Source organism: Lytechinus pictus, chromosome 2 (assembly GCF_037042905.1).
Source record: "Lytechinus pictus isolate F3 Inbred chromosome 2, Lp3.0, whole genome shotgun sequence".
Taxonomy (NCBI): Eukaryota; Metazoa; Echinodermata; class Echinoidea; order Temnopleuroida; family Toxopneustidae; genus Lytechinus; species Lytechinus pictus.
The window spans coordinates 4,666,463-4,693,493 of record NC_087246.1 but is presented as its reverse complement, the minus strand read 5'-3'; the positions used below and the strand labels follow the sequence as shown (position 1 = coordinate 4,693,493).

The 27,031-nt window shown below is 36.8% G+C and overlaps 1 protein-coding gene across 1 annotated transcript; it reads right to left on the bottom strand.

The window, feature by feature from the left end:
* Window positions 1-3,520: 3,520 nt before the first annotated feature.
* On the bottom strand, window positions 3,521-10,582 carry LOC129254964 (zinc finger protein 493-like). The gene has a single exon (XM_064107774.1). It carries the CDS (start codon window positions 10,032-10,034, stop codon window positions 7,779-7,781), a length of 2,256 nt encoding a protein of 751 aa, XP_063963844.1. The 5' UTR covers window positions 10,035-10,582; the 3' UTR covers window positions 3,521-7,778.
* Window positions 10,583-27,031: the final 16,449 nt, after the last annotated feature.

Below are 27,031 nucleotides of genomic sequence, written 5' to 3'. Positions count from 1 at the left end.
ATGTAAAAAATGTAGTTATTTGTACCCATCAACATGTGAAAAAAACTTCTGAAAGCGAATAGTTACGTCATCACAAAGGGCTTCCAGTATAGCGTTATTATTATTATTATTATTTGTTTGGCGTCACCTGTGCCTGGGAGGCGAAAAGCGAACTGAATCACTATGACCCGCAGGTCTCTCCTCCCGATATAACAAAATTGAACCTTTTTCTTAGCGTGCAAACGATTATTTCAAGTGTCACTTTGCATATTCCTCATAGTAATCGAAGCCTATATTCCGGACCTATTATTATTTTGCTTTTTAAGCTCGCGTTTCGCGCTCGCATCAATTGCTAAGTTAGATTACCATCCTGTTCATGGTTACCAAAAGTGCTGAGAATGTCAAATTTTAGGTCAGAATATCGATTTTTTTTCCAGCTCACGCTTCGCGCTCGCACAATTGTTTAAATAGATAGGGCCTACCCATCCAGTTTATGGTTACAAAATATGCTTAGAATGTCCAGTTTGGGGCCGTAAATTAAAAAAAATGTCAGCTCGTACTTCGTGCTCACATAAATTGTTGAGATGGTTAAGGTGACGATGCTGTTCATGATTAGATAAAGTGCTTATAGAATGTCCAACTTTGGGTCGGAATATCAAAATTTTCAAACGATTATTTAAATATCCATCCTGTTCATGATTACCAATAGTGCTTAGAATGTCAAAATTTCAGGTCAGAATATCAAAATATTTCAGCTCGCGCTTCGCGCTCACATCAATTATTTAGATAGAAACCTATTCTGTTCACGGTTACAAAAATGTGTTTGGAATGTCCCGGTTTGGGTCGGAAATTAAAAAAAATTGTCAGCTCGCGCTTCGCGCTTGCATAAAATGTTGAGATATATATACCCATCCTATTTTTGATTACCAAATTAAAGTACGTATGGATTTTCCAAATTTGAGGTCACAGAATATCAAAAATTGTCAACTCGCGTTTCGAGCTCGCATCGATATTGTTTAGATATACCCATGATGTTCACGGTTGCAAAAGTTCTTAGAATGTCCGATCAGGAAACATATAAATGAAAATACCCCCCTCCTATTGACAAAAGCTGAAAACGCCCATGGTAAAGAAATAACAGCTCCTGCACACAAAATTTTAGTAGGGTCTACCACTCTGATGAGAAGTTAAACTAAATTGAAACCCGAAAGTTCTTAAAATTCTATGTTGGTCGCATAAATATTCTTTTCATGAAGTGGTATTACAACATATTCGTGGATATTTTTTTATAAACACATTAAAAAAGTGGCCTTCCATTGCCTTTTTTCACTTGATTATGAAATAAGATAATTCAACATGCATTTAAGGCACCTATGATTGTCTGGCGGGGGGGGGGGGAGGGCACGATTTTTACGAAAAGTTCACAGGGGCGCCCAAATTAGCAAAATCCTGGATTCGCGCCTGGTATACATTGAGCGATGAAAAAAAAATATTTTGGTATTTTTTAATAACAGATATTTTGAAATTTCATTGCAAACTACAAACGTTGTGTCTAATTGATTGCCGATCATTGATCTGCTTACAAGGGCACTGGAGGCGGCGGCGGGGCCGGGGGCATCGAGCAGGCAGAAATGTATGCACATAATATGCACTATATACTCGGTGACATGCAAAAGAGAGAGGTCAATGATGTCCTTCACTCACTATTTCTTTTTTTTAATGTTTGAATTATGAAATATTTCAATTTTTACAGATTTGACATTAAGGACCAATTAGACTGAACTATGATTTGTTAAAACAATGGTAATACCACATGTTCAGGGAGTTGGTTTCACAGGACAATTAAGGAGAAAATTTGAATATTTCATGTATGAAATACACAACAAAAAGTGAGTGGGTGACGTCATCAGTCCTTCATTTGCATGATTAGGATGTTCATATTTCTTAAAATTAAGTGAAAATTAAAAATGCCATAACTTTCTTTATTTTACATTTGATTTTAATATTTTCAGTATTTACATTGACGAGTGGATACCATGCGCGACCAAAAAAAAACACGTAAAAAGGATGTCTTTTTCAAGATAGGGCACGTTACGTACGTAACGTGATAAGGGTGTCAAAAACACAAAAATAATGAAAAAGGGGTATCTATTTCGCTAGGAAAGCTACGTGTTTAGGGTTAACTTTGCGGGGATGATAAAACAAAATTAAAATGTTTTATAAAGGATGTCCTTTTTGCCCCAACACTACGTGTTTAGAGTCCGATTTGCGCGAGGTGTGGAAGCTGGGGCCGTACTAAACCAAATGGTGTGTAAATTGTCAAGGTAAAACCGACGACCGACGGACCGTTTAACAATAAAATATCGCTCTACTTGTTTAGGGGTTCATTTCAGGGAATACTTGCCAAGAGTGTCGTTTTGTTTCCAATACTTGTTAAGGGTATGGTTTCAGACGCCAATACTTGTTAAGGGGTGCATTTTCAGAATATGGAAAATACGTGTTTAGGGTGCTTTTCGAGACCCCTTGGTCGCGCATGGTATCCACTCGTCAATGGAAGTGGCCCCCCCCGGGGGATTTTTATATCTTTATTCATCCTACTTTTTGTTGGGGTCGGCTTGTCCTTTCATTGTAGGAAATCTTAACTTTGTTAATATCTATAGATGTTAACATGGTGTATTTCATTATGATTTAATACAGCTTCCTAAGATATTACATGTTTGACACCCCCCCCCCAAAAAAAAGGCAAATAAATACACATAAAAATACAAAATGAAAAAAAAAAACATGACAATAAATAAGTACATATATAACATAATACTTCAAGTGTTTTTTCCCCACATACCGAGGGATTAAAACAAGAAAACCTGTCTAAAGCTTTGGCCAAAGTTCAAGAAGGTGAACTATACTAGAGTATCATCTAACATTCACTGAATCTTCTTTTTTATCCCTTGATTGTCCATGATCATTTTAGATTTGATGACTAGTACCCTTTATGCAATTTGAAGACATCTTACAAATACAGGTAACTCTGCCTTAGTAAAATCTCTTGGGACCAGAGAAATCTCAACTTACAAGTAAGCAAACTTTGACATAAAAGACGTATATGTTCTGAATAATCTAGTCTAAAAAGTGCTTCAACTTAGGCGATTATTTGACTTAAAATGGAAGGTTGACTTGGGCAGTTACCTTATAATTTTACTGCGACTGTGTATCAGAAAGCTAAAAGGAAAAATTATATCCAGAAATTTCAAAGGATGGGGAAAAGAATGGTGTTTAAAAATTACAACCAAACAAATCTGTTCATTACTCATGTCTCATTATGAGATACTGTAACCTAACAGATTTACTTGGTAGAAATATATCAAACGCCATTTTTCTTCAAAAATTGTCATCCCTTTTCATCTCTCAATGTGTAACTTTTCTTTTCTTGCTGTATATAACCACAGATTTCACTTGACCTTCATGATCCTTACTATTCACTGGAAGAAAGCCTACATGAGCATTATATGATAGGCACAACACTGACACATTCACAAATCAATTGAGTTGCTAATCACTTGCTTTATTTCATTTTCTTTCTTTTTTCCTTTTGAAACGAGACAGTTCATCAATGATTCTAAAAAAAAATCTCATGATTTCAGGTGAACAGCCAATGCAACATGGCAAGATCATACAAACTAAAATGCTGAAATGAAAAATATACAAGCTCTAATATACATAAGAAAGTACAAATATACACAAATATATATTAACATTATGTGAAATCACTGTAAAGGAAACATTACAATAATTGTTGGACATTGAGTTATTTATATTGTGTGTATTCAAGCAGAATAAAATGTATCCAAAATATTTTAAGAATAGTGTTAATATAATTAAACACATTACTAATACTAATACTAGTACTAATCACTTCAATATTAGCCTCCTGAAATGCCATTCAACAATATCAGACATAATACAGAAGTGTAGGCCCAAAAGGTAATTTACAAGTACAGTTCAAATACTCACAAAAAATAGTGTTCCATGACCACTTAACACAATATACTATAAGAAAAATGAAATAATAATTTCATATTACATAATCCCAATCTTGTATCTTTTCTTTGTTAAATAACCAACACTTTAAGGTTTCATTTCTGATATCTTAGATTAAACTTGCAACATTTACTTTTTTGCATAATTTTGCTTTTTAAAAATCAAATTCATATTATTACTAAGGCTGAATTGCCCTTTGACTTGTTGCACACCTTTGCCTCACTAAGTTTTGTACAAAGAAACATGGGAATATTATTTCACATGTATACTATCAGTCATGATCATAAACACAATAGGTAGAACAGCGAATCTGACCAAAAAAAAAAACTCTTATACTGTACATGTATTTTATATTTAGAACAGAAAATAAACAAACAGATATGCATTGAAAAAAAATAAAACATCACTTTGACATAATCAGTACTTTCAAGCATTTTAAACCCAATACCAACTTCGACATGTTTTGCAGCACATCTCCTTCTTTTTATTACTTTTTAATCTTTAATTTACTTATTCCATATTCCATCATCCTCTCTCTGTCTATAATTACCTTCCGTCTTTTCATAAAATATTACCTTGCAAGATATTTATGTTTTGATACAATTTAAACAGCTTCTGCATACTGTAATTACGTCTTTGATCATTTGCTTTGAAATGATATTGCAAATCAAATATCAAATTTGTAAATTGACCCATTCAGACTGTGTGGCAGGTCAATATATGTACAGATGAGGACAAATCTTTACATACACCCATTACATGGAATTTAGTGAAATTCGTTCGCTTGCCAAACATCGTAAAATTTACAATATATCCAGAAATAAAATACTACCATGACGAGTTTGGTATCAAATGGAAGAACGCTTTCACATGATTGGGATGCCGTTGGGGTTATAGTATATTTCAGGTGGAATTTTCTTTGAAGAAAAAAAAGTAATATTTGTGCCAAATGTATTCTATTGTTTGTTATATTTTCAAACATTGTTTCATAAAAATAAATAAATGTCAACTCTATCATTTATATTACATTTTCTATCATGATATGTCACCACTTAACAAAAAAGTGTTATCTGAAATGTTTGTGTTGAGAAGTAACCAGCACAAATATGAAATGTTTTTGTCAAGTTTGTATTTTTAGTTTGTCTAAAATATGAAGATTTTTTGGGGAAAAATGACACCTAAATATTTTTTAGCTCCTGATGACAAAGCAATGTGATGAAGGGGCATGACATATTCATTTGTTTGATATCAAATTTGTCATGATAGCACAGATTTTTTTTTAAGATCCAGTAAATTTTTTGATGTTTGGCAAGTGTCAACTTTTCTCTGAATTTCCTGGGTGTATGTAAACTTCTGGCCTCAACTGTATAATATGCATACCAAATACCAATAACAAATAAATAATGAGCGAATGGGAAGGATCTGTTAAAATCTTCCTTCCTATAAAATCTTGTTACTTGCGAGACTAACTTTCTCTCAAAATGTGACCACTGTATCCTTAAAGGGCAAGTCCACCCCAATAACAAGAGTGTCGCTAAGGCGAGCACATAATATGCCCGTCTGTAACGCGGAAAATGGAGCTATTGGTCAAGCAAGAATAGTGGAAGATGGCGACTTCACCTTTGACCTTCTGACCTCCAAATCAATAGAATTGCTAGGATCTATGCTAGTATCATACACACCAAATTATATGAGCCTAGGTTACATTAAACTAAAGCTTTCAACTAAAGTTATCGCGTTTACAAGGACTTTAGAAGGGCAAGATGAAAACATGTCAGTGTGACCTTGAAGTTTGACCTTTTGACTTCAAAATCAAGAGGATTCCTGGGATCCATGCTAGTATCATACACACCAAATTATATGAGCCTAGGTTAAGTTAAACTGAATTTATCATGTTTACAAGGACTGCAGAAGGGTAAGATGGAAATATGTCTCTGTGACCTTGACCTTTTGACCTCAAAATCAATAGGCTTCCTGGGATTCATGCTAGTATCATACACACCAAATTATATGAGCCTAGGTTAAGTTAAACTGCAGTTATCGCATTTACAAGGACTGCAGAAGGGCAAGGTGAAAATGTCAGTGACCTTGACCTCTGACCTCAAAATCATGAGGCTTCATGGAATCCATGCTAGTATCATACACACCAAATTATATGACCCTAGGTTAAGTTAAACTGAAGTTATCGCGTTTACAAGGAAAAGTTAACGGATGGTCGGACACCGAGCGTGATACCATAATACGTCCCGTTGAGACGGCATATAAAAAAGTTGGTTTCGAAGAAAAGAGAAAAATTAAACAAGCATAACACTGAAAGTTTCATAAAAGTCGAATGTAAAATAAGAAAGTCATGACATTTCTAATTTTCACAGAATATCACAGAACAATTATATTCACATCCTTGTCCGTATGCAAATGAGGAGACCAATGACATAATCCAATCACAATTCTCTCTTGCATTTCATTACATGTAAAATGAAATATTCTAATTTACTCATCATTGACATGTGAAATAAATTTGTATGAGTTTCACTCCCTGAGCAAGTGAAATTACAATTCTATCAAAATTCTATGGTTCAAACAAGATGGTCTTTATTGCTAAATCTATCAAAATTGAAATATTGTATAAGTCAAACAATGAAAAACAAAAGAAATAATGAGGGACATCATCGACTCTCTAAGTGCATATAACTGTTTGTGACAAATAAGCGAAACTTTAAAATGTCATAACTTTCTCACTTTCCATCCAATTTTGATGAAATTTTCAGCGTGATTCTTTGATTTTTCTTTATTGAATAAAATCTTCCTTTTTTGTTTTTATCTATGGTGGACTTGACCTTCAAGATAATTGCATTTAAGTGTCAAATATTCTTCCATATACATCTCTTCAAAGCCATTTCCTCCAAAAGTTTATCAGATTTCTGTGATCCCAAACAATTTGACTGTAATTAAAATGTACCTAAAAAGGAATACATGTAGGTGTTCTATGTACACTTTGCCTATTCTACCGTATGTACAGAGTTCACAAGTCTCATCCTGTAGTACTTTGTATGTAGAAATATAAATTCATTTACTCACACCTGATATGCCCTTTAAAGGTCAATCAATTACATGCATCTACCGTTTTTTAATTAATGGCATAAAAACAAAATCCCATATGGTTCAATTAAAGCCAGTCTAAAGCTTTGATAAAGGTAAATTACTTCAACTATATTGGAGTATCAGTATCACCTAACAGTCCATTCTAACAAAAGTGTAGTGATACATGCACATGTCATGAAATCTTTATTTTGTTTTTATAATCTTTGAGAATATTCAGCCCCTCTTTCTTGTTCATTTTCACATTTTCTTTAACAAAGGCACTCTTAGCATTTACTTTCAATCCTTATACTTTGTAAATCTAGCGATTGCAGACAACTACTGAGATCAAATAGCCTGTGAATTATCGCTTGAAAATGGCTTTATACAAAGTAGAAAAGGTGTGCAGTAACCTCATTTGAGTTGAAATTGTGTAAAAATAAATGTTAAAAGGAAACTGAGTAATACATGTTTCACATCATTCTTGTCATACACATTCATACCATGAAGATGTTTGAACTGAAATGGCAAGTTTAGAGAGACTGAGCAAAATTCTAGAAATCTGAAGAAGTTGCTGAAAGAATCTTTAATTCACTTCATGACCAAAGTCAACATACCCCGCCGTATAGCATTACAATGCACAATGTTTGTGATATGTATAGTTATATGAATTGAGTGAAATATCAAAGAATGGTAAAATCTCCAGTAGAATTTGTGACAAAAGAGCAAAGAGCTTGAGGATAGACAGCATGATTGTATGCTTGAGAATGAGTTGGGATGGCATGATGAATTGTAGTAGTAGTAGGAGTAGAGGATCCATCTCCATGATGATGGATAGAGTTAATCATATGGTCTCTAGTATTAGTAGGAATTGGGTGAAGACTAGGGTGTGGGATGACCATCATTTGGCTTGGGGCAGAAGGGGGAGATGGAGGAGGGGATCCTTTGATATTAGAAGGATGGGTTTTAGAAGTGGGGCGACCCTTACGAGGTGGAGCTGAACCATCATATATATGCTTCCGTTTATGGCACTTAAGAGATCCAATGTTGGAGAAAACCTTATCACATTGATCACAGGAATATGGCTTTTCACCTGTGTGTGTTCTTTTGTGGAGCTGAAAGCTTTTGAACCAAACAAACCCCTTCCCACACACCTGGCAGCTGTAGGGACGCACATCCAAGTGGAATTTCTCATGCTGCTTCAGATTCTTATAACTCTTGAAACCTTTCCCACACTTGTCACACAGGTAGCCCCTTTTGTCTGAATGAGTTCGTCTGTGATCCCGAAGCACGCTTTGGTTGGAGAAAGTTTTTTCACAAATTTCACATGCAAAGGGACGCTCCCCTGTGTGAGTGCCTCGCATATGGTTCTGTAGACTGCGGAGATATGAAAAAGACTTGCCACATATCTCACAAACATGGGGTTTAGACGCAGCATGGATGACCATATGAGCCTGGAGATTACCCATCTGTGCGAAGGCCCGGCCACATTCAGTACACACAAATGGCTTTTCCCCAGTATGTGTGCGTCGATGCGTCTTCATGTTACCCAACTGCTTAAAATCTTTATGGCAGATGTCACACACATAAGGCTTCTCATCAACATGAACTGTTTTTTTGTGAGTTAACAAAGTATGAATTGACTGAAATGTCTTATCACAAATATCACAAACAGTTGTAGGTCTTACAGAATGTGTAAGCTCATGACGTTTAAGACTAGGCTTTGATTTAAATTCTTTTTTGCATGTCTCACATTGAAATATTTCTTTTTTATGCATGGCCTTATGTTTTTTTAGCTCTTTCCTTTCTGTGAAAAATTCGGAGCATTGCTCACATTCAAACACTTTTGGTACCGTTAAGACTTTCCTTACAGTTCTCGGCCTCCTTGTTGAGGGAGGTTGAAAATCAACTAATAATTTTTTCTTTAGAGTTGATGTTGCTTTAGTTGGAGGTACTGGCAAAGGAGTCTTTCTTATCGTTTTCTTCCTACCCCTGGCCTGTTGTTTCCTTTTCGATTGAACTTGCTTTACAGGTTGTGTTTTTTTCTGAGATATGTCATGTGATACTACAGGGACTTTCTTTTCAGTCTGCTGACTCATTTTGGACAATGTTTTAACAATGGCTTCCACCCTTACTTTCTTTGTTACCCTGGGTTTTCTTGATCGACCTTTGCTTAGGGGTACCTGAAGCTCCTGCAAACTGGTAGCTTTTTCATCAGACTTGTTATCTGGCTGGCTTGCAAGAACTGCACATTTGTGTTCCTCTAGAGTATTCTGCCTCTGGAAACCCACACCACACATTTCACAAACAAAGATGCGCTGCTCAGGAACTACATGTGTTTGTTTGTGTGCTCGAAGGGCAGCAAGACTGCTACATTCTTGCCCACAGCTGATGCAAATGAACATAGCAGAAGTTATGTTCTCACAGTCATCACACAGAGAGAGCATCACTCTGTTAGCTCTCATTGGAAGTGCACAAGGTTGACCAAAGACCTTTCCACACCCTGCACATTTCACAGTACTGTTTGTATCTTTTTGTATATCTTGCTCTGGTTGGCTGGGTAATCGCTCTGATGTTAACGCTGCATCAATTAATGTCTCTGATATGACCGAAGAGTTTTGACCAATAACACCAGTTCCATCAGTCATTTCACTGCCACTCTGTTCCACGGAAGCAGTTCCTTCATTTTGTTTATCATTCCTTGACTCAACTTGATCTTTTGAGGCTTGCGGAAATTCTGCATCACAACTTTGAGCAATTACCAAATTATGTTTCCCCTCCATTTCTCCTACAACCTTTTGACTGGCATCGTTTACTGGACTCTCATTTTCTTTGATGACTACGGCTGCAGTTCTGGGTACAGTTTGGATCTCAGAAGATGCCTCTGAAAGACCGCCCTGATGAAAAGGAGGGTCAACCACTTGAGCTTCTGCTTCCATCACTAATGACTAGTCTGAAATGAAATAAAATGAAATAACATTATGACTTATCAACTTAACTCAAATAATTGGAGAAAAGGATGGAAGGAAAGGATGAAAGTAATGAAAAGGAAAGATGGAAGGAAAGCAAAAAGAAAAGGGGAAGGAATGCAATGAAAACAAATGGAAAAAAAAGGAATAAAAAAAAGAAAGGCAGGATGAAAGAAATGGTGAAAGAAAGGAAGGAAAGAATGGAGGCAAGAACAAATGTAGAAAGGAAGGAAAGAATGGAGGCAAGAACAAATGTAGAAAGGAAGGAAAGAAAGAAGGAACAAAAAGAAAAGGATTGGAAGAGAGAAAGAACTTGAATGGAAGCAAAGAAAAAAGAATAGCAAGAAAGTGATGTTTTAGAAATAACTACAATTTCAAGGTGAGACATTGTCAAATTTGAAAATTATAACCTGCTACAGCACACTAGCCGCTTGTACGCACACTCACATTTCTGCTCACTACAAGTCCACAAAGTTCACAACACAAAAACTACATGTACTCATGAAAGCTCAATAACTTGCTCCTCCGAACACATCACCAAAACAATAATTTAAGAATCCACATAATTGAACAATTTCAGGATTTTGCATTATTTTGGTGGAAAAAATATTTTTCATGCAAGATTGTTCACTCTGATTTGGAGATTGATTGGTGAGGAGCTGGAGCAGCAGGAAAAACAAACTGGCATACAATTTAATTAAATCGCGGAAAATTGTAAACATGATTTTGTTTTCTGTATTTTTGCTTGTGAAATATAGAAAACCTTGTATAATTTTATTTCACTGTGAGACTTTCAGTTTTATTTTAAGGGCGTCCACCAAATGATTTAGATCAGAGCGTCTTGCAAAATTTCCAGGGCGTCTTCCAGAGGAAACGGGCATCCAAAAGATGCCCAGACACCCTTCTGGCTAAATCCGTTTGCGCTGCACTAGCTGATCATCTCATCTTTACGCAAGAACTTCTTGACGACAAAAGTGAAATTGGGGGAAAATTACAGTAAAATCTCATCGTACTGAATGCAAAGGCTAAAATCACTTCGAGAATCCGAAAGAGTAAATATTATTGACCATTAAATTAAAATGTATAACTCTCGGTAATCCTGGGTTTTAAGGGCGTAAAATATCTGTATACATTACCGGCCTCTAACTTCAGCAAATCATCCCAGCATAGTATGGACGGCTAAAAGGGCAAATATTCAAATATGATTGAGCTGTCATCATCATTGTTGTATGTTATAGCTGGATCTTTTCTTGAAACTTTGGCATTAGGGCAATCAAGTTTATCTGACCGAGTTGAAGGTCACATGATCAAGGTCAAAGGTCATTTAGGGTGAAAATTTTAACAAAATAATTGTATTTTCCCCAAGAAATTTGAATGTAAGGGTAATTGAGTTTTACTTTTAATATCAACTTATTGCTGGTCACCTGAACAAGGTCAAAGGTCATCTTAATTCGAGGGGATTTGGCTTGAAAGGGGGAGGGGGGTTCTTCCAAGTACCCTACATTTTAGTGGAAAGGGGATCAAATTGGCCTTTATATATATTGCACCTACTGGGTTTGAGGGGTATAAATTATGTTTTGGCTTAAGGAGGGGGGGGGGGGTACTTCAAAGAACTCTACATTTCAGTGGAGAGGGATCAAATTGGCCTATATAATATTCCCTTATTGTACCTACTGGGTTTTAGGGGCATAAACTATTTTTTGGCTTGAGGGGGGGGGGGAACTTCCAAGAACCCTACATTTAATTGGAGAGGGGATGAAATTGGCCTATATATATTACCATATTGTACCTACTGGGTTTTAGAGGCATAAACTATTTTAGGGATTTGAAGGGGGGTACTTCCAAGAACCCAACATTTAATTGGAAAGGGGATGAAATTGGCCTATATATATTACCATATTGTACCTACTGGGTTTTAGGGGCATAAACTATTTTTAGGCTTGAGGGGGGGGGGTACTTCCAAGAACCCTACATTTAATTGGAGAGGGGATGAAATTGGCCTATATATATTACCGTATTGTACCTACTGGGTTTTAGGGGCATAAACTATTTTTTGGCTTGAGGGGGGGGGGTACTTCCAAGAACCCTACACTTAATTGGAGAGGGGATGAAATTGGCCTATATATATTACCGTATTGTACCTACTGGGTTTTAGGGGCATAAACTATTTTAGGGACTTGAAGGGGGGGGTACTTCCAAGAACCCTACATTTAATTGGAGAGGGGATGAAATTGGCCTATATATATTACCGTATTGTACCTACTGGGTTTTAGGGGCATAAACTATTTTTTGGCTTGAGGGGGGGGTACTTCCAAGAACCCTACATTTAATTGGAGAGGGGATGAAATTGGCCTATATATATTACCGTATTGTACCTACTGGGTTTTAGGGGCATAAACTATTATTTGGCTTGAGGGGGGGGGGTACTTCCAAGAACCCTACATTTAATTGGAGAGGGGATGAAATTGGCATATATATATTACCATATTGTACCTACTGGGTTTTAGGGGCATAAACTATTATTTGGCTTGAGGGGGGGGGGTACTTCCAAGAACCCTACATTTAATTGGACAGGGGATGAAATTGGCCTATATATATTACCGTATTGTACCTACTGGGTTTTAGGGGCATAAACTATTATTTGGCTTGAGGGGGGGGGGGGGTACTTCCAAGAACCCTACATTTAATTGGAGAGGGGATGAAATTGGCATATATATATTACCATATTGTACCTACTGGGTTTTAGGGGCATAAACTATTTTAGGGATTTGAAGGGGGGTACTTCCAAGAACCCAACATTTAATTGGAGAGGGGATGAAATTGGCCTATATATATTACCGTATTGTACCTACTGGGGTTTAGGGGAATAAACTATTTGTTGGCTTGAGGGGGGAGGGGTACTTCCAAGAACCTTACATTCGAGTGGAGAGGGGACCCGGGGGGGCCACTTATATTGACGAGTGGATACCATGCGCGACCAAAAAAACACGTAAAAAGGATGTCCTTTTCACCATAGGGCACGTTACGTACGTAACGTGATAAGGGTGTCAAAAACACAAAATAATGAAAAAAGGGTGTCTATTTCGCTAGGAAAATTACGTGTTTAGGGTCGAATTTGCGGGAATGATAAAACAAAATTTAAATGTTTTATAAAGGATGTCCATTTTGCCCCAACACTTCGTGTTTAGAGTCCGATTTACGCGAGGTGTAGAAGGTGGGGTCGTACTAAACCAAAATAAGGTAAAGCCGACGACCGAAGGACCCGTAACAATAAAAAATTCCTGTACTTGTTTAGGGGTTCATTTCAGGAAACATTTGCCAAGAGTATCGTTTTGTTACCAACACTTGTTAAGGGTAGGGTTTCACACGCCGATACTTGTTAAGGGGTGCATTTTCAGAATATGGAAATTACGTGTTTAGGGTGCTTTTCGAGACCCCATGGTCGCGCATGGTATCCACTCGTGAATGGAAGTGGCCCCCCCCCCCCCCCCCGGGAGAGGGGATCAAATTGGGCTATATATATTGCACCTACTGGATTTTAGGGGTAGAAACTATTTTATTGGCTTTCAATCACATGATGACGCATTGGTACAGGGGCAGATTCAACTTTTGCCAGTATGTGGGGGGGGGGGGGCACAAATTTGTTTAACCATATTTTCCTCGATCGGTAAAGGGGTAGTTGTAATTGACACTTCTTGTATTCGCTTTATTCTTGTCACCTTATAATCTCATACGCCCCATTCAAACAGTGTGAGCGCAAAATATTTTAATGTACGTTCTGGCCTGATCGAAAGGGACCTGTTTGCAGATAGCCAATAAGACGATCCATATTTCAACGATGGAAAACGCGAACGAGCAGCGCAAGCCGATACGTTTTGACAATCTGACGTGAATAGGGATCTTAAGTTTTGATAACTTTATGGAGTACAGGAAAATAATAGGTACCTGAATAATCAAATTTTGCGAGCGCGTCGCAAGCTGAAAATATTAATATTCAGACCATAAAACAAGAAATTTTTACAGAGCACATTTTAAAAAAAAAATTGTAAATCAAACAAAATAATAAAAGTTAAATTTCCGAGTTGAAATATGTTTTGTATATTGACTTCAACATTTTATACTTAAGCTCTGTATTAAGCAAGATATATAGAAATCACCTAAAAGTCAATGAGAGCGCGAAGCGCGAGCGAAAATTTTATACTGTATGGTGACATGAAATACTTTTAAAATTATTTTCCAGCTCTTCCCCTCATCTTTTTTTATTCACTCGTCTTCCTCCTCTTATGTTTCTCCTTTTTTTTTGTCCTCTCTTTTTCTTTTTTTTCTTTCTTTCCCCTTTTTTTCTTTTTTTTTTGCTCTGCCAATAGGGGGGGGCGGGCCCCTCAGCCCCCCCACTGGATCCGCCTATGCTATGCGTCACCATGTAAAAATGATGACTGTCTTCCTATTCCTCTTTCTCAGTGCGAGATGAAACTTGTCGATTTCCAATTCTTAAAAAGGGGCACATTCGATTATTCGGATTTCATCAAAATGTTATTATGTATTCATTAATCTAATAAGCCTAATATGAGCAAGAAGTTTGTTGATATTAAGGCCTTTTGATTTTTGTACTTTTGTATTTATCAAATGCATGCGTTAATATTGTTTTAACAATTAATGCGAGTGCAAATCGCGAGCCGGATTTTTTACTGTCATGCGGGGGGGGGGGGTAGGGGCACAGTGTCCACCATCTTTTGAAGCATTGAAAAGGTGCCCTTTTTTACGCAATAAAAATGTCCCATCATGAACGTGTACTATGCCCCTTTCACCTTAGGAGGAGCCTGAAAACCCCTTTCTTGTGTAAGTGCCTATTTTGAAAGTGCCATTTAAGTGCCAATTTCTACCCAAAATCCCTCTTTAAAAAGGAATTTATCCAAGACAATATAAGTGATTTTGATTTCGAATATAGATCGATCATACCAAGACCACCTTCAACTATCGGTCTGACACAAACATTACGTTTAACTTTCTCACGCTTTGAATTCCATATCTTATGTAAACCCTTGCATACATAGTCTGGCATTGGAATAAACATACCAACATAAACGATTTGAGGCACAATTAAACATTTCATATTTATAATTATACCGTTACATGTAAGCTGACTCATTTTCCATGCTTTTAGTATGTTATTGACCTTTTCAATTTTCCCTTCACAAATGAGCTTTCGTATATACTCTTCATCCCCCCACACACAAACATTCCTAAATACTTGACAGGATCATCGGTAAAATCAAACTCGCTTCTTATCTTTCTAAGTTAAATATCCCTATTTTTAACATGTTTGTCTTATTCCAATTTACTTTGGAATTTTTGGAACCGGAATTATTTATCTCTTTCATAATATTATGAAGGGATTTAATCGAATTAATGAATATCGTCGTATCGTCTGCGAACAGTGTTATTTTCATCTTTCTGTGTGGTAAGCATAAACAATACCCTGAAACATCTATACCTCTGATTTTATCATTTTCTTTTAATAATACGAATTGCTAAAATCTCTGAAAACAAAATAAACCACTATGCTGACAATGGACACCCTTGTCTTACACCTTTATTCTGATAACCAACCACATGCATTGTAGTACTCTACCTTGAGCATGTTTATGTAACATCTTAGTCCAACTTATAAACGATTCCTTAAACTTTAATGTTTTAAACAGAAATGAGTGGTTCACATTGTCGAATGCTTTTAGAAAATCTAAAAAAAATTGATAATGCCACAGGAACTTTTAAATTTACAATTAAGAGTCAATAATATCTTTAGCAAGCATAACATTTTCGCATGCCGATCCACATTGATCAATTTAATGATGATAACATTTTCTGTAAACGCATCGCTAAAACCCGAGCTGCAATTTTGTAGTCGATACTGAGTAAAGATATTGGTCGTCAATTATCAAAAGATAATTTTTATAATAGAGTAACAACTGACTCCATGCAGGGGTATGGAGTGATAATTTTTGAAGGGGTGATGTCATCGATGAAGCATCAGGAAGCCTGGGCCATCCACTTCCAAATGCCTATGCGTTGACATTTCCCTGATAAAAAAACTCTCCATATCCTAATTGGAGAAAGGTACAGGTATGTACAGTTTATTTGCCAATATAGAATGATAGAATTTGCCATTAATACTATTTGGCATAAATATAAAATGATATTGAAATGTTTACATTAATTGCTTATGACAAGAATTGAAAGTGTCATGGATGGATGACCATAAGTAACATTTTTTTAATGGAATCTAACTCAATGAAGTGATTACACTTAATCCGTCTTTTTCATTTCATTCATTCATTTATTTATTTATTCATTTTTCCAACAAAATTTATAATGCAATAATTACAATAAATAAAACATATCAGAAAATATAAATGACATTCAGTTTTATTCATTTTTATTCCCCATTTATAATGTAGGCCCAATGGTGGGGGAGCTGTATTAGTAATTGGAGATAACATTGTATGTTTTATTTGTTCTAACTAGGTATGATATGAAAAACCACAACCAATGGCACACATTAATTTCATGTTCCTGCATAAATTGTGAGTGAAATCATAAAGCCTACACTTCTGTTCCAAATGAAACGGATCACTCTATTAAGAGCCATTGATAATAATGACTGTTTGTTTTCCCCAGAAGGTTCAGTAATGTTTCATCCTATTCGTTTCCTTTTTCCATTTATTTTTTTCATCGGACATGGATTTCTTTGGGGGTGGGGGCTGATCTGTATAGCAGTGGATCAAGATGTGGCCTTACACAACAGACGAGGAGACCTTTGAAGCGAGTGACTATGAAGAGGAGGAACCAATCACACAGTCAGTCACGAATGAACAAGAATTTCAAATGACAATAAAGGAACACCAGTCTTGTCGAAGTTTGGTGATGAGGATCGACCTGAATTTAAAAGAGACCAACGCTTTTTCATTTCTTCAATTAACTCTGGATCCACAACGTGCCTTATGAACCCAACAGCTCTTTTCAGAGCTACCTTTATGACACTGTGTGAGAAACGTCCCCGTCGTAGTGTCGGTTATGCGTTTGCAGCTAATTCTCTCATTTTGCATGAATCAGAAACAATCATCAACATCTTTTAGAAAAATCGTGGAATCAAGTACCGGTATTCTTCTAAAAGACAAGCGTGCGATCAAAACATCATCTTTTTATGTAATTGATTTAGTAATCAAGATTTTCATTTATTTGTATATGCACAAAGAGTCGTGTGGCTGAAAAGGCTTTTGACAGGAGATTCAGAATAGGATGGAAACATTTTTTTTTTTTATATGGAACCCGTGATGTAGGAGGACTTTTGTTATTATTCACTAATACTTCACTGAATATCTGTAAACTATCATTGCCAAAATTTTATATGGATATGTTGGAAATTTGGGCCGTTACCAAAGAAGTACTTCTTAAAAAAGAAACATCTAAAAGAAATGAGATATTTTTTAACAACAAACTTATTGGACTAAATGGGCAAATGCTATTTGATGAAAAATCATTTCTTAAAAATATATACATTATAAATTGCATCATATTGTTGACAAGGAAGGTATCATCAAATCTCCTACAAACTTTCTGAAAATGGGGTTAGATGGAAATGAAATAGATAAAGTTTACAAAGTTTTTAAAAATATTCCAGCAACATGGAAACACCTTTTGAAGAAAAACGACAACTGTGAAGACACTGGTCTAAATCTACAATTTATATTTAATTGTAAGATTAACAGTTAACCAAACGTTACATCCAAGAAAATATACAAGGCACTTTTTAAGTATTAAATTGGAAAAATCGTATGCGTTTAATAATATAGAGAAGACATATAATTTCTCCGAAAGATATCTGTGCTATATTTTCAAGACCCAGAAAATGTACTCTAAGCAGTAGGCTTAGAGAGTTTCAATTTAAAATGCTTTATTAATTAATATACACGAAGAAATATTTACATTTATTCAAAATTTTCTCAGATAGTGAATGTTCGTTTTGTGGGAATACTGAAGAAACTTACGAGCATCTGTTTTTTTTCATGTGAAAAGACGAGAGATAGTCCAGTAGAAATTTTTTAAAACTGGAAAAGTTGTTAAGTACAAGGTTTTTTTGTTGATTTGTGTTCTAGATGGGTATTGAAGTAAATTCAGCTTGGTTGCCACCTTGGTAACCTTGAGCAATTTTTATTAGCCTAATTAGCATATTACGATATGTAATATGCTACTTCTCTTAAACCAGAAAGATTTTAAAAAAAAGTAATTTTACTAAGAGGTCCCGTGACGAGGAATCGATTTAAAGCAATAATTTAAATATTTAAGTTATGCTATTATCGTAATAATCCCAATTAGCATAATGAGCTAATTAGCATTGAAGTGCAATATGTATATTTGTGGATGTCTATCCAAAAAATGCCCAATACGTAGACAATGCATCCCTTTAAGGGTTTTTCTATAGCGAGGAATTCATTTATGACCATATTTTTCAATTTTAACCAATGAAATTGCTGTAATTAACATAATTAGCATAATGCACTAATTAACATATATATATGTATATGTGTAATACATATAAAAATATATATTTCTTTGTCATTTCATATCGAGAATGTCCGAAAACATGATTAATACAGCTACATGTACCCTAAGCTAGTTTTCTATGGCGAGGAATTCATTTATGACATTATTTTCCCTTCTTACCAATGTAATTGTCGTAATTAGCATAATTACCATATATGTGCAATATATACATTCCTTTGTCATTTTATATCGAAAATGTCCGAATACATGAATAATACAGCTATCCCATGGTTTTCTATGACGAGGAATTAATTTCTGACATTATTTTCCCCCTTTTTACCAATGTAATTGTCGTAATTAGTATAACTAGCATAATGCGCTAATTAACATATATCTGCAATATAATTACATATAAATATATATTCCTTTGTCATTTTATATTTAAAAAATGCCCTAAAACATAAATAATACAGCTATTTCATAGTTTTCTATGACGAGGAATTCATTTATGATATCGTATTTCATTTAAACAATGTTAATGTTGTAAAATTAGCTTAATGATTGGCATAATGAGCTAATCAAAGTGGATCGCCTCTGGCAGTCTCGCCTGCATTACGTGATTTGATATAGCAGCAGTTTTGACTTTGAAAACAGCTATTGCATAAAATATTCACGTAAGAACAATTCATATGATGTCCATCGATCCAAAATGGCCTTTGACCATGATCAAGTGACCTAACATGTGTGCAAAACAATCCTTGATTACCCATATGTTTATGTTTCATGAACTAGATCCATAAACTTTCTAAGATATGATGCCAAGTTAAAAAATACCCCTAACATGGCCAAAGTTCATTGACCTTACATTACCTTTGATCTTGGTCATTTAATTGACCTGACATGCGCACAGGATATACAGGGATCGGCCTACATGGTTGCACTTATGTCCAAATGTCATTAACTACATGTGGATCCATAAACTTTTAAAGTTATGACAATTCCACAAATACCCCCAGCATGGTCAAAGTTCATTGACGCTAAGTGGTCATTGACCTAGGTCATGTGACCTGAAACTAAGACAGGGTATTAGTATGACTTGATTACCTTTATGTTTAAGTTTCGTGAACTAGGTCCATATACTTTCTAGGTTATGACGACATTTTTAAAACTTATCCTTGGTTAAGATTTTGATATGTATTCCCCCAACAAGATCTTAGTTCATTGGCCCTAAATGACCATTGATCTTAGTCATGGGACCTGAAACTAAGGCAAGATGTTCAGTAATACTTGATTACTTTTATGTCCCAGTTTCATGAACTAGGTTCATATACTTTCTAAGTTATGATGACATTGGCATTGCTTATTTTATATATATATCAATGTTGACGACGCTGCCGTCGCCGCCGCCGTCGTAAAAGCAGCGCCTATAGTCTTGCTCTGCTATGCAGGCGACACAATAAATACAGAGACAACGAAATATATGTATTGCACCTGTATTTTAATTACCACTAGCCATAGGATAGTGATATATTTTTCATGTTTTTCAGGCACACTCGATATAAACTAACATAGAAAAAATGAAAAAAAAATGAGAATCCATAATTTATTGTTCGAAATAGACATGAAATGAAATAGTCCGAAAATTTGCGATGCCCAATTGATCGCGGGCCCGGCGGCCGCTGTGCAGCACCGGATGAACGAGGTTCTATCCCTTTAATCATTGAACGTCAAACAGGGTAGCAGCATCTCCCATCTTTAACGTCTTTTGGTCTGACGCGGGCGGGGTTTGAACCCCCGACCTCCCAGTTGTGAGACGGACGCTCTACCAACTGAGACAACACACCGGTCATAGGAATATATACTTGATATATTGCACATAGATGTTAATTAGTGCATTGAGCCAGTAATTCTAATTAAGGCATTGGCATTGGTTAAAATGGAAAATTACTACCATAAATTAATTCATCAACATAGAAAACATTAGAAGAGCTGTATTATTTATGTTTTCAGGCTGTTTAATAGGCCAATTTCATCTCCTCTCCAATTAAATGTAGGGTTCTTGGAAGTACCCCCCCCCCCCCCTCAAGCCAAAAAATAGTTTATGCCCCTAAAACCCAGTAGGTACAATACGGTAATATATATAGGCCAATTTCATCCCCTCTCCAATTAAATGTAGGGTTCTTGGAAGTCCCCCCCCCCCTCAATCCCTAAAATAGTTTATGCCCCTAAAACCCAGTAGGTACAATATGGTTTGTTTGCTTGTTTGCTTGCATTTATTTCTGCGTTCAAAAACACAATACAAAAATATTTACAATTACAATATACAAAATAATTCACAATATAAACAATGTAGTCATATTACATGATAAATACAAATAAGAGTGTGAGTACAAATTAATATTTTATAAATGTAAACATATATATATAATGTAATAAATGAACGCAGGAGACCACCATCGTGAGCGGTTAGGCTTGAATGGATGGTAATATATATAGGCCAATTTCATCCCCTCTCCAATTAAATGTAGGGTTTTTGGAAGTACCCCCCCCCCCCCCCAAGCCAAAAAATATTTTATGCCCCTAAAACCCAGTAGGTACATAACGGTAATATATAAAGGCCAATTTCATCCCCTTTCCAATTAAATGTTGGGTTCTTGGAAGTACCCCCCCCCCCTTCAAGTCCAAAAAATAGTTTATGCCCCTAAAACCCAGTAGGTACATAACAGTAATATATATAGGCCAATTTCATCCCCTCTCCAATTAAATGTAGGGTTCTTGGAAGTACCCCCCCCCCCCTCAAGCCAAAAAATAGTTTATGCCCCTAAAACCCAGTAGGTACATAACGGTAATATATATAGGCCAATTTCATCCCCTCTCCAATTAAATGTAGGGTTCTTGGAAGTACCCCCCCCCCCCTCAAGCCAAAAAATAGTTTATGCCCCTAAAACCCAGTAGGTACAATATGGTAATATATATAGGCTAATTTCATCCCCTTTCCAATTAAATGTTGGGTTCTTGGAAGTACCCCCCCTTCAAATCCCTAAAATAGTTTATGCCCCTAAAACCCAGTAGGTACAATATGGTAATATATATAGGCCAATTTCATCCCCTCTCCAATTAAATGTAGGGTTCATGGAAATCCCCCCCCCCCTCAATCCCTAAAATAGTTTATGCCCCTAAAACCCAGTAGGTACAATATGGTAATATATATAGGCCAATTTCATCCCCTTTCCAATTAAATGTTGGGTTCTTGGAAGTACCCCCCCTTCAAATCCCTAAAATAGTTTATGCCCCTAAAACCCAGTAGGTACAATATGGTAATATATATAGGCCAATTTCATCCCCTCTCCAATTAAATGTAGGGTTCTTCCCCCCCCTCAAGCCAAAAAATAGTTTATGCCCCTAAAACCCAGTAGGTACAATATGGTAATATATATAGGCCAATTTCATCCCCTTTCCAATTAAATGTTGGGTTCTTGGAAGTACCCCCCCTTCAAATCCCTAAAATAGTTTATGCCCCTAAAACCCAGTAGGTACAATATGGTAATATATATAGGCCAATTTCATCCCCTCTCCAATTAAATGTAGGGTTTTTGGAAGTACCCCCCCCCCCAAGCCAAAAAATATTTTATGCCCCTAAAACCCAGTAGGTACATAACGGTAATATATATAGGCCAATTTCATCCCCTCTCCAATTAAATGTAGGGTTCTTGGAAGTACCCCCCCCCCCTCAAGCCAAAAAATAGTTTATGCCCCTAAAACCCAGTAGGTACAATATGGTAATATATATAGGCCAATTTCATCCCCTTTCCAATTAAATGTTGGGTTCTTGGAAGTACCCCCCCTTCAAATCCCTAAAATAGTTTATGCCCCTAAAACCCAGTAGGTACAATATGGTAATATATATAGGCCAATTTCATCCCCTCTCCAATTAAATGTAGGGTTCTTGGAAGTCCCCCCCCCCTCAATCCCTAAAATAGTTTATGCCCCTAAAACCCAGTAGGTACAATATGGTAATATATATAGGCCAATTTCATCCCCTCTCCAATTAAATGTAGGGTTCTTGGAAGTACCCCCCCCCCCCCTCAAGCCAAAAAATAGTTTATGCCCCTAAAACCCAGTAGGTACAATACGGTAATATATATAGGCCAATTTCATCCCCTCTCCAATTAAATGTAGGGTTCTTGGAAGTACCCCCCCTTCAAATCCCTAAAATAGTTTATGCCCCTAAAACCCAGTAGGTACAATACAATTAAATGTAGGGTTCTTGGAAGTACCCCCCCCCCCTCAAGCCAAAAAATAGTTTATGCCCCTAAAACCCAGTAGGTACAATACGGTAATATATATAGGCCAATTTCATCCCCTCTCCAATTAAATGTAGGGTTCTTGGAAGTACCCCCCCCCCCCCTCAAGCCAAAAAATATTTTATGCCCCTAAAACCCAGTAGGTACATAACGGTAATATATAAAGGCCAATTTCATCCCCTTTCCAATTAAATGTTGGGTTCTTGGAAGTACCCCCCCCCCCTTCAAGTCCAAAAAATAGTTTATGCCCCTAAAACCCAGTAGGTACATAACGGTAATATATATAGGCCAATTTCATCCCCTCTCCAATTAAATGTAGGGTTCTTGGAAGTACCCCCCCCCCCCTCAAGCCAAAAAATAGTTTATGCCCCTAAAACCCAGTAGGTACATAACGGTAATATATATAGGCCAATTTCATCCCCTCTCCAATTAAATGTAGGGTTCTTGGAAGTACCCCCCCCCCCTCAAGCCAAAAAATAGTTTATGCCCCTAAAACCCAGTAGGTACAATATGGTAATATATATAGGCCAATTTCATCCCCTTTCCAATTAAATGTTGGGTTCTTGGAAGTACCCCCCCTTCAAATCCCTAAAATAGTTTATGCCCCTAAAACCCAGTAGGTACAATATGGTAATATATATAGGCCAATTTCATCCCCTCTCCAATTAAATGTAGGGTTCTTGGAAGTCCCCCCCCCCCTCAATCCCTAAAATAGTTTATGCCCCTAAAACCCAGTAGGTACAATATGGTAATATATATAGGCCAATTTCATCCCCTCTCCAATTAAATGTAGGGTTCTTGGAAGTACCCCCCCCCCCCCCTCAAGCCAAAAAATAGTTTATGCCCCTAAAACCCAGTAGGTACAATATGGTAATATATATAGGCCAATTTCATCCCCTTTCCAATTAAATGTTGGGTTCTTGGAAGTACCCCCCCTTCAAATCCCTAAAATAGTTTATGCCCCTAAAACCCAGTAGGTACATAACGGTAATTATATAGGCCAATTTCATCCCCTCTCCAATTAAATGTAGGGTTCTTGGAAGTACCCCCCCCCCTCAAGCCAAAAAATAGTTTATGCCCCTAAAACCCAGTAGGTACAATACGGTAATATATATAGGCCAATTTCATCCCCTCTCCAATTAAATGTAGGGTTCTTGGAAGTACCCCCCCTTCAAATCCCTAAAATAGTTTATGCCCCTAAAACCCAGTAGGTACAATACAATTAAATGTAGGGTTCTTGGAAGTACCCCCCCCCCCCTCAAGCCAAAAAATAGTTTATGCCCCTAAAACCCAGTAGGTACAATACGGTAATATATATAGGCCAATTTCATCCCCTCTCCAATTAAATGTAGGGTTCTTGGAAGTACCCCCCCCCCCCTCAAGCCAAAAAATAGTTTATGCCCCTAAAACCCAGTAGGTACAATTCGGTAATATATATAGGCCAATTTCATCCCCTCTCCAATTAAATGTAGGGTTCTTGGAAGTACCCCCCCCCCTCAAGCCAAAAATTAGTTTATGCCCCTAAAACCCAGTAGGTACAATATGGTAATATATATAGGCCAATTTCATCCCCTCTCCAATTAAATGTAGGGTTCTTGGAAGTACCCCCCCCCCTCAAGCAAAATAATAGTTTATGCCCCTAAAACCCAGTAGGTACAATACGGTAATATATATAGGCCAATTTCATCCCCTCTCCAATTAAATGTAGGGTTCTTGGAAGTACCCCCCCCCCCTCAAGCCAAAAAATAGTTTATGCCCCTAAAACCCAGTAGGTACAATATGGTAATATATATAGGCCAATTTCATCCCCTTTCCAATTAAATGTTGGGTTCTTGGAAGTACCCCCCCCCCCTTCAAATCCCTAAAATAGTTTATGCCCCTAAAACCCAGTAGGTACAATATGGTAATATATATAGGCCAATTTCATCCCCTCTCCAATTAAATGTAGGGTTCTTGGAAGTACCCCCCCCCCCCCCTTCAAGTCCCTAAAATAGTTTATGCCCCTAAAACCCAGTAGGTACAATACGGTAATATATATAGGCCAATTTCATCCCCTCTCCAATTAAATGTAGGGTTCTTGGAAGTACCCCCCCCCCCCTCAAGCCAAAAAATAGTTTATGCCCCTAAAACCCAGTAGGTACAATATGGTAATATATATAGGCCAATTTCATCCCCTCTCCAATTAAATGTAGGGTTCTTGGAAGTCCCCCCCCCCCTTAATCCAAAAAATAGTTTATGCCCCTAAAACCCAGTAGGTACAATTCGGTAATATATATAGGCCAATTTCATCCCCTCTCCAATTAAATGTAGGGTTCTTGGAAGTACCCCCCCCCCTCAAGCCAAAAATTAGTTTATGCCCCTAAAACCCAGTAGGTACAATATGGTAATATATATAGGCCAATTTCATCCCCTCTCCAATTAAATGTAGGGTTCTTGGAAGTACCCCCCCCCCTCAAGCCAAAAAATAGTTTGTACCCCTAAAACCCATAGGTGCAATATATATATAGCCCAATTTGATCCCCTCTCCACTCAAATGTAGGGTTCTTGGAAGTACCTCTCCCCCCTCAAGCCAAAAAATAGTTTATACCCCTAAAACCCAGTAGGTACAATAAGGGAATATTATATAGGCCAATTTGATCCCTCTCCACTGAAATGTAGAGTTCTTTGAAGTACCCCCCCCCCCTCCTTAAGCCAAAACATAATTTATACCCCTCAAACCCAGTAGGTGCAATATATATAAAGGCCAATTTGACCCCCTTTCCACTAAAATGTAGGGTACTTGGAAGAACCCCCCTCCCCCTTTAAAGCCAAATCCCCTCGAATTAAGATGACCTTTGACCTTGTTCAGGTGACCAGCAATAAGTTGATATTAAAAGTAAACTCAATTACCCTTACATTCAAATTTCTTGGGGAAAATACAATTATTTTGTTAAAATTTTCACCCTAAATGACCTTTGACCTTGATCATGTGACCTTCAACTCGGTCAGTTAAACTTGATTGCCCTAATGCCAAAGTTTCAAGAAAAGATCCAGCTATAACATGCGAGACAACAATGATGAAAACAGCTCAATCATATTTGAATATTTGCCCCTTTAGCCGTCCATACTATGCTGGGATGATTTGCTGAAGTTAGAGGCCGGTAATGTATACAGATATTTTACGCCCCTAAAACCCAGGATTACCTAACTCTCTAACTATCCAAGTTCCAAGTTAATGATTTGCACTCATCTTATCTGTAAAAATATAATTTTACTGGGATGTTTCATCATGTTCCTCGCCTGTTTGTGGGCTTCAAATCACCAACACCATCACCGAACTTGAAATCACAATTTTCCCAATCCTGCTAGGGGTCACTCATACAAATAACAAGGTTATGATATAACCCTGTTCTCTAATTTGTACTCCATGTGTGGCAAAATAATAAGGTTGGCAGTGTTTGGCTTATTTTCCCTCTTTCTTTGGGAAAAATGCTTGATTGTTTGACACTGTCAGATCCCATTACAGCTAAAATCATCATATAACTTGGCTTTTTAAGTCTTTTCTTCTAAATTCAAAATAGAGATTGAAAAATGAAAATTCTATTGCCACATTACCTTCCACCAATAGAGGGCATACACAAAATTCAAGTTTTTGAGCGCTCTGGTAAATACAAAAATTATTCCCAAGTTGCGAGACGCACGCGTCCGTAACGTTGGGGAAGAACAATAGGAAACAAGATGGCGGCGTAAACATCGGGCAAGTCTCTTCCGTCTTTTCATAATATTTTTCTCATTTTTTTGATGAATTCTTGTTTAAAAATAATATCGATAGCCTAGAAATGAAATTGTATCCCATGTAATGCATGTACATGATTTAGGGCTAGATCTTTTAGAAGGAAAATAGAAATCTCGGGGGCGAGAGTTTCAGGTTTTGGGGCAGTGCGTGCAGATGAATGGGAAGGAATTCCTGGCTTCATTGAGAGTAAGCATACCATAATGTTAGTAAATGATTTTTACTCTCTAGAAGCCTCCTGGCTAGGTATGCGGCAAGACGCAAGTGAGATGCAAAGAAAACGGTTGGTAAATATGAAGTGATTTTATCAAATTCAGGTCAATAAAAGGAATAGCAAGAATGGCAAG

Bases quoted from the DNA above. Each gene is read 5' to 3' on its own strand.
- LOC129254964 (XM_064107774.1), bottom strand. From the start codon at position 10,034: ATGGAAGCAGAAGCTCAAGTGGTTGACCCTCCTTTTCATCAGGGCGGT.